General features: G+C 36.1%; 1 protein-coding gene across 6 annotated transcripts in view; it reads right to left on the minus strand.

The window, feature by feature from the left end:
- The window catches only part of Sh3glb1 (SH3 domain containing GRB2 like, endophilin B1), a 39464-nt gene that overhangs the window by 12444 nt on the left and 11797 nt on the right, over positions 1 to 15223 (minus strand). The window contains exons 5-11 of one of the 6 annotated variants that reach the window (XM_050160155.1): positions 13432 to 13524; positions 10069 to 10155; positions 8166 to 8189; positions 5829 to 5918; positions 5294 to 5394; positions 1026 to 1254; positions 618 to 687 (exon numbers count right to left, since the gene is read on the minus strand). In XM_050160155.1, the coding sequence (XP_050016112.1) occupies positions 618 to 687; positions 1026 to 1254; positions 5294 to 5394; positions 5829 to 5918; positions 8166 to 8189; positions 10069 to 10155; positions 13432 to 13524 (694 nt within the window). Of the gene's footprint in view, positions 1 to 222; positions 688 to 1025; positions 1255 to 5293; positions 5395 to 5828; positions 5919 to 8165; positions 10156 to 13431; positions 13525 to 15223 lie in introns of those variants that run through there. The other 5 variants (XM_050160154.1, XM_050160156.1, XM_050160157.1 and 2 more) reach the window with 5 other exon arrangements.

Genomic DNA, 15223 nt, shown 5'->3' on the forward strand with positions numbered 1-15223 from the left:
TATGAAATAAAGTAATATTTTTCAAGGACTTAGGTTTAAAAGAGACTTTCAAGTAGTGCTTTAAAAATAAACCCAACCCAAACCAAATGAAAACAAAACTCCAAAGCCAGGAGACCCCACTAATGCACAGTATTTAAGTCATCTGATTCCTATTGGGCACAAAGTAAATGTGAGTTTTTACTTTGTTCTTTGGCTATTTACCTAAAAAATGAGTCACTAGAATCATGCATAATAAATTTATTTTGCAAAAAAGAAAAAGTTTGCCGTTAATGAAAAATTCAGTAGAAAACAATCCTTTTGTTTTTAAATTGGGGCTCAAAAGTAGAAGTTGCTTGTTAGTGAAACCTTGGTAGAAAGAGAACTGTGTAAGAAAACATTCTTGTCATGAAATCTCTAACATAAATCTGTAATGAAGTATTAACCATGCGATTTTATTGGCAGAACTGCCAGTTTCTGATGGCTTGTGAATTTTCCTTTTCAGTCCCTTATGACATTAACATGAAAGATACTTAAACCTGCTTTAGAGTTACTGTATATAAATATGGTGTCATGAGGGGCAATCTTTCACGGTCTCCCTATTTAATTGAGAAGTTCTAAGTAGGTAATTGGCACCTTGCCTTTTTGATTTCCTCTCTCCCCCATTAGCCAGTCTGAATCCATTCCAACGACACTGAACACAGTGATTACCTACAAAATATAATATTTCCAATTATTAATTATATTAAAAACAAGCATACTGCAAACAAATCAAATTTATATTAAATGTTTAAATTATTTTACTATTTAAGGGTTTTAAAACATCCAGTTAGCTGAAATTTTATATTTAGCCGAAAACTTATGGATTTTATCAGTGGCAGTTTCATACATAGGTAGAACATTTAAAACATGATTTCTACTGATCTACTATACATAATAAAATTTTAAGTGTCAATATTAACAACTGAAATTCACAAAGCACTCATAATACATTATTTCCAACTTTGTCCTAGTCTCAGACCGGGTGTGTCTGTCTGGGACTCACTCACCTCATCTGCCAGAAGCGACAGCTCAGTACTGTTTGCAGCGTCATAATCATAGAGCACCCTGGCCTTCCTGCTTCCACTTGATTCCTTAAGGTCATTGAGGTTGGCAGGAGAAGGGATTACTAGGCTACCGGTTGAAGCCATAGCAGAAGGACCAATCGCATTTGATAAAGCAGAGGGCACAGGTGTCCCAGAAGTCTGATTGTTGTTAGAAAGATAATTGGATGGAAAACTGTTGGAAAACAAAAAATCAAACCCTCAATTACCTATTTTAAAGTGACTGAAGTGCCTCATTATCACCACTTGGGGGCACCGTTTGCTAACTTCCCCACTAGGAAGACTTAGAGACACTGATATTTCAGGGAGGAAGTATGGGCTGTCTTCCCCATTTCCTCTTGGGTAGCACTCAAACATAAAACTCTTGAAGGCTTGCTTCGAAGCTGTCTCTCTCTATTGACTTAAAGAACATTTTGGCTCACATTCCTTCCTGGGTCAGTGTGTGTGGATACTTAAATGCTGCCAAGATACATATGCTCTGTGTGTATGTGTGTATATAAGTGTATATATACACACATGTATGCATGTATACACACATGTATGTATGTAAGTAATATTAATCTCTTTTCTTCTCTGTGAGGAAGCAAAATAAATGAAAACAAAGAAAAGCTAAAGAGTAGGTAGTATTGTAAAAATGAAATTTCTTTAATTTTTTTGGGAAATACCTGGTTACCTGAGCTTTATCACAAAACTAATATATCACATTTTCCTATCAGCCAAATAATAAGTATGCTATAATTATTTTAAGGGGCATGCAGATTAAGAGATTAAAATGTTCAAGTTAATTTAGTATGATTGATAATTATGATGAAATGCAAGACTCAAAAGGAGAATATGGCAAATTTTATGAGTTAATTTTCTATTATTTTAAAAGGAAAAACCACTTATTACAAACAAGTGACACAGTCTAGCTTCCACTGCATTTTAAGACTGCTTGTCCAGCACTGCTCTATTGAAACAGCCGGCCTGTGCATGCTGTAAGATGCTCTCCTACCGAGTTATACATCCTGGCCCATATTTATGCTTTAGTCAATCTATTCATTAAAATATGCAAGGCCTTTCATCTGGTAAACTGTATGAAATTCATGCCTATGGAAAAATAACATTTGTTCTTAATGTTTTTTAAGATTTATATGTATGAATGTTTTGCCTGCACACATGTATGTGCACTGCACATTTGTGTTGGATCCTTGGAACTGGGGTTACAAATGGTTGAGCCACCATATGGGTGTTGGGAATAGAATCTGGGTCCTCTCAAGAACAAGTTTCCTTAACTACGAGCCACCTTTATAGTCTGATAAGATTCTCTTTATGATCACTGTGCCACCAAGAAATCAGTCAGCTACCAGCAACCTTTATTATTTTATTTCCTTAAGCCATGTTTCTCTCCTTTACTGCTCTTACGGCTGGATCTAGCGGTGAAGAGTGTAGGGATCCTAAGCTTCTCACTCCCACTCTTCTCGAAGTAACTCTCCAGACCTTCACATTATTTTTTTTTTAAAGATTTATTTATTTATTAAGTATACAACATTCTGCCTCCATGTATGTCTGCACGCCAGAGGAGGGTGCCAGATCTCATTACAGATGGTTGTCAGCCACCATGTGGTTGCTGGGAATCGAACTCAGGACCTCTGGAAGAGCAGCCAGTGCTCTTAACCACTGAGCCATCTCTCCAGCCCCCCACATTATTTTTTTTAAGTTTTTTTTAAATTAATTATTTATCTTGTATACAATATTCTGTGTGTATGTCTGCAGGCCAGAAGAGGGCACCAGATCTCATTACAGATGGTTGTGATACACCATGTGGTTGCCGGGAATTGAACTCAGGACCTTTGGAAAAGCAGGCAATGCTCTTAACCGCTGAGCCATCTCTCCAATCCCCACCTTCACATTATTTTAACTGTATACTGTCCACCACCTTTTGTTGCAAACACTTGAATATGTTTATTTCTAAAATGTAATTCCTGACTACACTAAATGATACTACATCCTAATTCTTGGTGATTCTAATAGCCATACATACAGACAATTCTTCAAAACTTTAGCCTCCTATGTCCATGAACCTCTTGTTGATTTTACACGAGATTCCAGTTGCTATGCCTCCTCATACTCCCATCAAGACCTTATTAATTTCAGTAACTATAAGCTGAATAAGCAGTTGCCGGGATTTTGGACATGTGCCATGACATCTGACCCTCTTGGAAAATGTATCTCGATGAAAGGGTTCCACTCCTGTCACTGGTCCTTAATGGGAGGCAGAGGCAGGATGGCCGTCTTCACCAGAACAGCGCTGGCTTGACTTTGTACAGTGCTTCCCCTCAGCACCAGCCATGAAGCTCTGTCTGAGTGGTTTTAAGAGAATTAAGTATGAACGGTTAACAAGCACAGCCCATCTGCTGACTTCCAGAGTATCAGGGCACAGTGGGAAGGAACTGTTACAATTCCTCAGGCTTAAAGTGCTCTGCCTTCAGACACGAATACTACTAATAAAACACTAAGAATGTAAGATGTAAACCAGGCAGAACTACCAGATCTAAAAATAACAGGCTACAGTTTATTTTGAAGATCTAAAATTAGCTTTTGTGATGTTGGCTAACTTTGGTCTAGGCCTAAATCTGAAGGATAAGTTTTCAGAATGGACACGGCAGTGACTCTTTTAAACAGTATTTCTTGAAATAGTATTTTAATGTTTTCCTTCTCACCTATTACTCCTCTTAATGGTTATATAAATGCCAAACACCTTTTAATGGTTTACTTTTAAGGCAACCTTGTCAACTTCTCTAGCCTTACAACCAATTCCTTCCTCCATTAACTGCTATGCTTTCACTAGAATGAAGTATTGGTGATTACTTAAAGAGAACCTTGCTGCTTCTCTTTCCTCTGTACCCTGGTTTGCCCGTAACATTCTCTTGCCTTGTTCTTCATCTACATGTCTCCCAGTAAAATAACTCCACTAGGAAAACTCAGCTAGATGCAGCTGGGCCACAAATAGATGTCCTCACAACACCCTGCTCCTTCCCATTTTATATGGCTGCTCTATCCATAGCTGGTGCTCTGCTTAGACTTTATATTATCTCCAATGTCACCTTACAACGTGAGCTCCATCAGGGCAAGTACCTAGCTTGTTTTGTTTGCTGATATAACTCCAGAATGTACTTGGGGCCTAAGGCAGGTGTTATATAAATATTTGAGAATTAACTGATTCAACTATGGGCTTTATATACTATTTTGCTTTAAAGTATATTATCATACTTGAAATAATTATGTAAGGGGCTCGAGGTCTTTGGATTATTCCAAAGTTAATATGAAGAATTAACTTACCTTTAAGGTAACAAAGTATTAATGTAGCTGTATTTATCTTCTTCAACTAACAGCAAAAAGTATTAAGTAGTAAGAGAAAAGTTAAGTCTCAAATACTTAACTTTAAATACTTTAAATAGCACTAAAAAATTATTCCCTTAATTATTTTCTCATCTCTGGTAAAATTGATTTCTGTTACTTTAAAAATCTGATAATTACAAAACAAAACAAAAAGGAATTGTATACAAACTAATAAAATCCTTAACGTTTTCCATTGTCATCCCTGCTATTGGATTATAGATAAAAATCTTAAATGTTTTTTATTAAATTTCAGTTATTTTCTGTGGTGTGTGCATGTATGTGCGCCAAGGTGGGCATGTAGTGGTCAGAGGACACTTTCTAGGTGCCAGTTCTCTCCAGCTACCATGTGGGTTGGGGGAACTGAACTCAAGCCATCAGGCGCCTGGCAGCAGGAGCCTTTACCCACTGAGCCAGCTCACCAGCCTCACACATAAAAAATGAAAACATGTGAACTTCTTTCATCAGGACTTAAAGAAGTCTTTTTTGTGTTGTTACTGTGCAAATAATGAGTTTTATCCCAGCATTTTCATGCATACGTGTCATGCTTTGCTTTCATTCATTTTTCTTCTCTAATGCCCTCCCTAATGTCCCTGCTAACCTCATGTTCCTGCGAACCCTGTGTCCCTGTAAGTCTCGTGTTCCCAGGCCCAGAAGTGGGGCTTTTCTTGTCTCTGCCTATCACGATGCTGTCAGGGTGCTGGGATTACAGATGCATGCTGCTGAGTCTGCTTTATTCAGGTCCTCCTGCTTGTGGGCTTAGTGCTCACTCACTGAGCCTCCTTTCCAGTCCACTTGACCTACATGACTTTCATATAGGAAAAGGAAATTGCTACCTTCCCAGTTGTTTCTGGAGGTCTAACATGTACTGGTAACACTGTGCATAGTACGTCATCTGGGCTTCTACGAAGTCATTCAGACAGCGGAGATGATGGGCCTGCAATGGAAAAGTTACAGTCAGTTCTCAGTTCTTCAAATGGCACAAGCCAGGAGGAACAAAGGATAACACTGTCACGAGGGAGGTAACCTGTAGTATCCTACTACAGAGTTGATTAATGCTCATATTCTGATCAGGTTTATTAGGCCTAATTATGGGTGAACAATATATTGACAAACTTTGTTTAGCCAAGAAGAAGCAACATGAAGATTTATGAAACAGGCAAAATGGGTGATGATATATAAAATTTAAATATTTCTTCAGATTGCTTCTAAAATCTCACACTTCAAACTCTCCTTGATAGATAACTATGCAAGAAGCTTTCCTTAAAGGCAGTGTCTGTTATGTAGCTCAGGGTGCCTTTAACTTCACAAACTCCTTAGCTGCCTAAGTGCTGTCTCAGCGTCTTTTGTTCAGAATGATTCAATACTCACGTGTGTACTGCTGATTCCCTCTAGCAGAAGTCGGGTAATCTCTGCTTGACGATCAAATTCACTTTGAGTTATTCGTAATTCCTGTTCAGACTTAAATCAGAATACACTTTAAGGATCTCATTAGAAGATTTAGTTTACTTTACACAGGACCCCTCAAAAAAATTTACTCCAAATATACTCCAAATAAGAATTTGAAGATTCCCTAACTCTGTGTGTGTGTGTGTGCACGCGCGCCTTAGCTGGTTTTCCTAATTGTGTCACCAAACACAATGAACAGAATTTATTCCTCACCCACACCTGACTCATGCCAAAGTGTTACAGTCTAAAGATATATTATGACAGTCATGATATCGTATACCTTTCTAGTATTTTTTATAAAATCCTCAGTACCATACATAGTTTTATAAGTATAAAACAATATTATTACTGTGTGCTTTTCTCCCCCATACTTAAAGTTAACAACAGTCTTCAATTTTAAAGCCAAAGGATTTCCACCTCTTGTGTTTAGTTAATAACCACTTGTTGCAAAGACAGTTCTTGGTTGTCTTACAACTTAACTTTCTTTTACAATTTCTCTCTAAAGTATGTACAATAGGCTTTAGTCAGGAGCATTATTTATTAAGATTAGGGTTTAAAAGTTTCCTAGCAGTTACGGCTGGTCTTCAGTGTGCTAGTACACTGACTCAAGGAAAAGGAAGTCCACTAAGACCCTGATTTGATGATACAAATACTCTTCAAGTCACCAAGATCCAGCTACTGACTTTGGAAAGGAGAAGTAGGTGGTGCTGCTGGCTTCTGTTTGGTGCAGGAACAAAACAGTTTACTGTAAAGTTAACAAAATCTAAATATACTAAATCCTGGCATTAAAGATGTCAAAACTTTGGTTAGAAGTAGCTGGTAGGAAAATGAGGAGGAAAAATTAAACTTCACTGTTTATTTGAAACAACAAGCTTAGCTTCACTACTGGAAACCATCACTAGTGAGTCTCCAGCATAGTGACCCAAAGGCAGACAACTGATATCACTTCTTAGATGTATTAGAGCAAGGTCAAACTCTTTCCTCCCATAGCCTTCTTTCTTTTATTCTTTGGTGACAAAAGTGACCCCATAAGCCAACTAACAAAGATGTGCACGGTCAGTCTGTTGATCTACCATCCTACTGGTGGCAGAACTCGGGGAGGGGGACTAAGTAAACACTGATCACTAGACTAGATTTTTAAAAATAAGCTTGAATTGTATTACAAAATAATTGAAGTTAATACATTAACTTCAAGTCAAACCAAATACTTAAAGAGGCCTAAAGTCAATTTTCTCTGGAAGGCAGTAGGAAGCAGAAAAAAGTTCATGGAAAGAATCAGTGTTCTTTTCCCAGAAGGTATAAAAAACACCTTATCGATCACCTCAGGTCACACTTGTTCTGCTTGATGGACTACAAAATAGCTTTTCTTAATAGAAAAACCTCCAGGAAATCAAAATAAATGAACTTCAAAGGTAAAGTGGGCTGGATGCACACAGGTGTTTGTCAAAGTACAGTCTGATGTACTAACATGACTACTTGCATACAAACATAAAGAAATGACAAGCTTAGGTAGGTGTCAGCTGAAAGTGAGCAAGACACATGAGACTTGGAAATGAATCTGCACTAAAATTATACTTTTCCTATTTAATTTCTTTTCCCAGCTAAGAAAAAGTGAGAGATAGTAAGAGAGGCAGAGGGGCAGCTGACAACAGGCAGACTGGTGAGCTTTTACAAGTAGCAGTATGACACTAAGGGAGAAGACAAAAAAAAAAGATCTGTCACATTGTACAATGATGAAAATGTAATTATGATGTTGATTATAAATAAAATTATTTGTTATGCAGCTATGAACTATACATTTTACAGGTATAAAATTTACATTTTCTACTAAAGTGAAAGAAAATTTCATTTTGATACTCAAGAGAACTACCTTTACTTCCCTAAAATCCAGTTCTCTGAAGACAGGCGGTCACAACATTCAGTATTCTTTACATTTGAAAAAATAATTGTCAATGAATAAATCAACTATTTCACCTGTCTTCTAGCAAGGCACTAATATGGTGCCACTTGCTTAACTGTTGTCTAGGATTCCCCATGGTATATACAGCATCTTTGGAGCTCAATTGCACTGCTGTGTGAAATTGCTAATAGTAAACAAACTTGATAATTTCCTTAACTTTTTGATATTAAAAGAATTGCAACATAGTCCATAATTGTGAGTGGTTCCAAGGCTCGTGTCCATTTAACATTTATTGAATGATTATCAATTAAACTCTTGTTTCATGATCTATAGTTTAAAATTTTAAAAATTTTACTTACTTTTGTCACTTCCTCTGCCCAAATCTAGCCAGCATTAAAAATTAGAGAGAATTTTAGAGCATGAAATGAAGTTGGAATTTAACATTTCCTACAACTTAGTATAGAAAAATGTATATAATTTAAATGGCATAGTCGCCCCCTTATAAAGTGAACACAATAGTAATGTAATTCAGTATAGCTGAATATATTTTGAAGTCTGCCTTTTATATTCATCAATACTACCAACTTCAAAATATTATAACTCTACAGATAATAACTTAAGTTTTCGCAAATTGAGAATATCTGACCTTTCATAGAAAACCGACAGAGTCTCTAATATAAAATGAGAGGTTTGAACTGCATGATTTCTAACTTTTCTTTCAGGTATAAATTCTAAAATTTTAGTAAATAAAAGGATATATAGACATTGAATGTTACTGATACAACCATTTTTTTTAGAAACAATCAATTTGAAATATAATAAATTTAAGGTTGCCAGTTAAAGATCTTAATGTAAGTAGATGATAAATGACTGTAAAACAAATGCTATTAATAAATCAAGCAAAGTTTTGCAAATTGTTTAAGATATTTTTACCATGGACAAAAGAAAACCTGATTTATACAAAATTAAAAATGACTGAAATAGTCTCACCCTTTTCAATTACCTATAGATAGGAAAATGGAAATAAATAATACGTTCTCTTGCTATATAACAAAAGCTGTAATTTAGCCAGGACTTCAAAAATTAACAGTTGGGAACAAAGGCAAATTCCAAAACATCAGGTTTATTTTTCATGTTTTAATTCAATGCTAATAGAATAAAAGCAATTAATGACCCATTAATTATTAAGTAGACTATTGATTTCTTATCACTTTAAATAGCAGTAACTTATTTATACTATAATTCCAAGAATTAATTTGCATGTGTGTGTGTGTGTGCATGATGGGGTGGTGGTAGTGGTGCATATATGTAGAGGGTAGGGATTGACTTTAGGTGTCTTTCTTGTCTGCTCTCCACCTTACGTTTGACCAGGGTCTCTTACTGAACCTGGAGCTTACCAATTAGCACTAGGGACCTTCCCATTTCTACCCTGGCCTCCAGTGCTGGGGTTGTTGATATGCACTGCAATATATGGATTTTTTTTATGTGGGTGCTGGGAATCCAAACCCAGGTCCTCCTGAGTGCGTGGCAAGCACTATACTGACTGAACCATGTACCCAGCTCCAAGGAGTATAAATTGCTAGAGGCTAACATGAATTAACTCTTTTCCTATCTTCACATAATTTTATTAAAGTAAAAAACAAAAACCAAAACAAATGTAACATCTCAAAACTTTCTTCAATTTGAGCTCAATGTGTACATTAGTTATTATAAACAACTTTCATTCTCTTATTCCAGGCTATCACTACTCTGAAATTTTAAGTGAGTTTGTACTGGATAAGGAATAGCCCTGGCCATGGGAATTTGTCTCATCCTAGAATGGCAGAAAAAAAAATTCTATATTGAATTTCAATAACAATATGGTAAATATTGAAGTTATTAAACAAAAAACAAAGTTAATTTGCATACTTTTACTGTTTTCCAAGTAAGGTAAATCTTGGTGATTTTCACTGCTACAAGTAGCACAATGAAACTGCATCTAAACTAACCCTAAACCACCATCTCTGCTAATGTAAAAGAGCAGTATACCATTATACACCAATAATTTTAACATCTGTTTTGTACACACCAATGATTTTAAAATCTGTTTTAACATGACCTACAAATTTGGCAGATCTTCAGGTTTCAGTATCACTTCAAGTGGCATTTTTTCCCCCAGACAAAATCAATAATTAACTTTAGCTATTTTAGATTTCTACATGTAGCTAATAGCAAGAGAAGGCATTTTACTGAAGATGTAGAAAACACAGTAGGCCAACAAACCTTCAGCCATTTTACATGCAGGAAGTTGAGCATGTAAGAGAAATTTACCATAATGCTATCTCCTTCAAGGCGGGCGGAGTTTAGTTGCTTAAGTGCATAGGTGGGAGACAAAGAACACATTATACCTATGAACACACCAGAACAAGTCACTTCTGTACAGTAAAGCATTAAAGAGCTACTCTTCTTTCTAGCTAAAAAACAAACTGTATTTGCTTTTCTACCTATTTCATATAACGGTGCCTACCCAAAGATAAAGAATTTTCAAAATAAAAGCCAGTTGGTATTTTATTTCAAACCAGACTTGTTTGGGAGAAACATACCTCTTTAAAAATTACAAATTAACTAACACAATTAAATTTTCATCTGTAAATGCCTACTTTATACCAACAAACTTCCTATTAAAACCTCATTTCTATGCTGTGTATTTTTGGCATCTCTAACCATTTCCTCTTTCAGTTCTCAGCCAGATCTTCCTCATAAGTATGAAAGTCACACAGTCCCTGTAATTCTAATAAGCTGAAAACGCAAATGCGTACAGGTAAAGTTATGGGTGCAGACAGTGTTCTAACCTACTAGGATTACAGGGCAAAGATTTAGATGTCCATGGACAGAACATATGATATGTGAATTACCTGAAGGACCGTTTTTCTCAGATTCCTTTAAATGCTAGAAGACACTAAAAACAGTGTTTTTTCTCATTAAAATTTTAAAAAGCTAATATTAAGTTACCAAATATAATTTAGATGCACTAATTCAAGTTTTTTCTTGATTCTGGCAAACTTATTTACTTTTTTTTTTTTTTTTTGACATGTCTCATTCATCACATGCCAGCCTCAACATCACTACGTAGCAGAGGGATTACAGGTGTATCTATGTCTGGCTTATTTCACTTTATTATTATTTACTTTGTAATGCAGGGAATGGAACCCAGGGCAAGTAGTCTCTAGCTAGGTCACACTCTCACAGAAGTCTCACTGCATCCACAAGCTACTCATTCCCTTTTCCACTAAGCCGGCATATTTGGGAAACGCCTGTGATGTTGTTTTACCTTTCTTCAATACAGTAACCAGTAGACATACATTAGTCAATACTAGACACAGGTAGGTCAAAAACTTTTTTACTGATAGGGCTAAATCATCAAAAAGTTTAATCTAAAAATTTGTGAACTGAGGGTAGCAGAAATTTTTGCACTATTAATGAACTTTGTATTAGAGTACATCTCACAAAGAGAATTAAAAGAGCGACAACAGGAAAACAGGAAAGGACGCATTTTAGAAAGTAGAATAAACCTAGCTCCCAGATCTCAGTAGGACAGTAATGGGTAGTCACAAAACAATCCACATTAAAAAACAAAACAAACAGTGAAATTAAACAATATTTAGGGTACTTGCCAACTCAACACCAAGAAAAGTATCAGAAAAAAGCAAAAAAATAAGTAAATAAAAAGCAAAACTAAACTTCCAGTGGTCTGTATCATTTTCATTTACTTGAAAGACAAGGCAAAAAGTAATTCAGACTTATGGCAATAATGTCTGAAAAAGAATGAAAAGAATGAATCATTGAGAAAAAATAAGAACAAATTTTTGTCTGGGCTAATATCTTCATTATTTGTCTAAAGATAAATTTGATTGTTCATTGTAGTAATTCTAAAAACCTTTACATAAATTGCTGGGTTATACCACCTGTATCATCTTTTAATTCTGAACATGAAATTTCATGGCTGTATCAACTGCCAACACCTTTTCCAGATGTCTCAAGAAGACTCACTCTTCAGAAGGTGACTCTATTTAGTTCCTACGCATCCTGCAGTGGTGCCATTCGCCAGTAACACCAAAGGGCAGTTACAGCTGGATCTGTGCTTCCGGCACTTTTCTAGGTTGAAAAGCAGCCATCATAAAGAAGCATCATAATGGCTGTTAAATAAATGTTTGTGTTGGAGCCTGGTAATATTATTCTATAATCATCAAAGTTTTTTCTACTCCAGATAATTTTTCCCAATGATTCTTGGTAAGACTTTCCTAATTATATTAAAGTAAATTCAAACGAATTCATTTATCTTAACAACTAGAAACCAGTAGGGTCTCTTGCTATCTACAGCATTCTTTTATAAATTTTAATTTTACAGATAGCTTGCTTAAGGGGAATCACACTGTGGTAATGATGTCATGATAAATGGAGACGTGGAAATGAGAGCGAATTTGCATTTAATCTCTTATCAAAGCTAGCCCTTCCCTAGCGGTAGCTACTACAAAGCTAGCCCTTCCCTAGCGGTAGCTACTACAAAGCTAGCCCTTCCCTAGCGGTAGCTACTACAAAGCACCAATTTCACCACAGAGCAATTTTCAACCTTTCTTTCTCCAAAGAAAACTATCGACATCACTAGCATTGTAACTATATGCTTATTATAAAATGATTGTGGTTGTGGTGGGGAGTCCAGATATGCCTCTTAACAAAACATATCCCTAAGCTCAAATTAAAATGTTATTTCCTCTAACAAACTCGCTTATACTATTTTTCAAACTGTTAGAATTTAAATCTAATTTAAGTGCTGTATATAATAGAATGAAAATATAGACAGCATGCCTATTAGACTAAAGTTTAAAACTAAAACTACTTAATAAAAGTTATACATAAAAACACTTGACTATCATTTTAATAGATATTTAAAAACTATTTTAAGGCTGGTTTTCTAAAAAATTATAGCAAAACCTATTAATCCACATGGATTTCTTCCTCTTTGAACAAGCTACGAGGGAAACTATTCAATTTTTTTTTTGTTTTTTTTTTTTTTTTGAGACAGAATTTCTCTGTGTAACAGTGCTGGCTGTCCTAGAACTAGCTCTCATAGACCAGGCTGGCCTCAAACTCACAGAGATCTGCCTGTCTCTGCCTTCTGAGTGCTTGGATTAAAGGCATGCATCACCACAGCCCAGCTAATACTATTCAATCTTTTGGAACTATTCTTGATGATAATTCCTTTACTTATTTTGAGTTAAATATGGAAAGAAAATTACTTTGTCACAGGCAAATATTCTCAAACTTGATTCATTTTCATCTTGATTAAAATCTTCTCCCATTTCCTACTATAATTATTTTCCTAAAAAGCCTATTAGCCATGCACACTAGGAATGAAGCACAGAGCAGTTGTAGTACCACCTCGGTGTTGGGGACTAATGCCGCTCGATAATGACCACTTGTATTTACTTGGATGTATTTAGTTCTCATCAGTCTCTTTCAAGACAAAAATATACTCCAAATGCCATAGTCTAGTCTATACCTTAAACAGTGTACTCGTAAAATACTTTTGAAGTTATTAAGCCAAAGTATTTCTCTATTAGAAACAGGTAAACGTATACTACTTACAGAACTTTTAGTTTCTGCAGCTTTTGCCTTTTTAAGTCTCGTTTTTGCAGCATCCAAATCCAGTCTCTTATTCTGTAATAGTTTTCTTTCTTTCTACAAATAATCAAAAAGAACAAAGTAAAGCTAAGATTATCCACATTTAAAAAAAATCACCCTACATGGAGGATGTATGTAAGCTCATAGAGACATCCTACAGGTATCTTTCCTTTTTGCTTGGAGATAGGACATCCACTATGTAGACCAGATCAGACTGGCCCTGAACTGTGGCAATACTCCTGCTTCTGCTTTCTGAATGCTACGATTATAGGCACGTTATACCCAACATTTCCCTTACCTGCCCTTTTAAAACTACTTCAAGACATTCCAGATTCTGAATCCAAGGAATTTGGAAAAGATGCCCCAGAAATAAAGGTGTATTAGTTTTAATATCTTGCCATATGTTTCCCTCCCACCAGGTTTCCCTCTGGAGAACATCTGGCACTATCGATCTTCGGATGCTACAACTAGGAGGTGTTAAAATAGCATTTACTTGGCAGAAGCCAGGGATGTTGCTAACCATCCTACAGTGCAGTCTAGCTCCCACAACCGAGAGCCATTTGGCTGAGTGTCAGAGGTGGCTAGAGCTAAGAAGCTGTTTCAGATTGTTAGAGTGGTCTAGGACAAGGCTCTGTGAAGCCCTATGTGATCTCCCTTACAGACTGGGCAAGCTGTTTTTACTATGTTACAGCAACAAATGTAACTCAACTACTCTGAAACAGAATTTCAAATTTATAGACAAAATAACACATAAACATAACTCAAGTTACTGTATAATGCTTTATACTAAATATAGTTGAGTCTGTTTTCTTAATTTTTATATTCCATATATCAGATTTCATTCTACTGACATGTTAATTTTTTAGTGGAAGGAACTGAACCCCAGTCTTCATGCTAGGTACGTACTCTCATATTGAGCCATATTCTTGGCTTAAGCTAGTATCTTTCTTAGTTATATCAATTTAGGTCAAGCCCAAACTACTTTTGTATACAGAGATGAAGTCATGATTAAGCATACTGAAACTTCTAGGACACTCTGTAGAACAGAATATGCAAATTGAAGTTTGTGGTTGTATGTATACCAGTGAGTGGCACTGAGAAAGTCTTATGGAAAAATATCTGTTAACAGCGTCCTTCTCTGTCAGAAATAAGACAAGTTCATGGACGAACAGATTAAATTTAGAAAGAAAGTGACAACATAAATGTTTATGAAATAAACATTTTAAAAATAATACACTTCCTGGAACACACAGATAAAGTACAGGAGCAGAAATAATTAGTATAGCTGTTGTTTATAAATAACTCAAAGTATAGAAGCAGAATTAATTAGTAGGTTTCTAGTTTCAGTTTAAATTAATATGCAAGTATACTATAATGACACTTTGTTTTCATAACCATTACAGGAATTTCTGTTGTAAAACGGAGAGAGACCTTGGTGCGCTGGAACCAAGGGGCCTCAGGGTGGGTGAGAGAGAGACATGCCAAACAGACAGCACTCATGTGCAGGGTTTCTTTATTGGGGGGGAGTGCAGAGTGGCCTTGTGGGGGGTGAGAGAGAGAGATACAGGAATGCAGAGAGACAGAGAGACAGAGAGAGAGACACACACACAGAGGTATAGAGAGGCAGAGAGACTAAGAGAAACACAGAGAGGCAGACAGATGGGTGGGGGCTATGGAGAGAAGAAGAGAGAGAAGGGTTCTGCCTTTTAAAGGGAAGAGCACAGTGCATGTGCACAGAGACCACACAGCAGGTTAG

Source organism: Alexandromys fortis, unplaced genomic scaffold (genome assembly GCF_014885135.2).
Source record: "Alexandromys fortis isolate MF-2015 unplaced genomic scaffold, M_Fortis_MF-2015_v1.1 scaffold_124, whole genome shotgun sequence".
Lineage (NCBI taxonomy): Eukaryota > Metazoa > Chordata > Mammalia > Rodentia > Cricetidae > Alexandromys > Alexandromys fortis.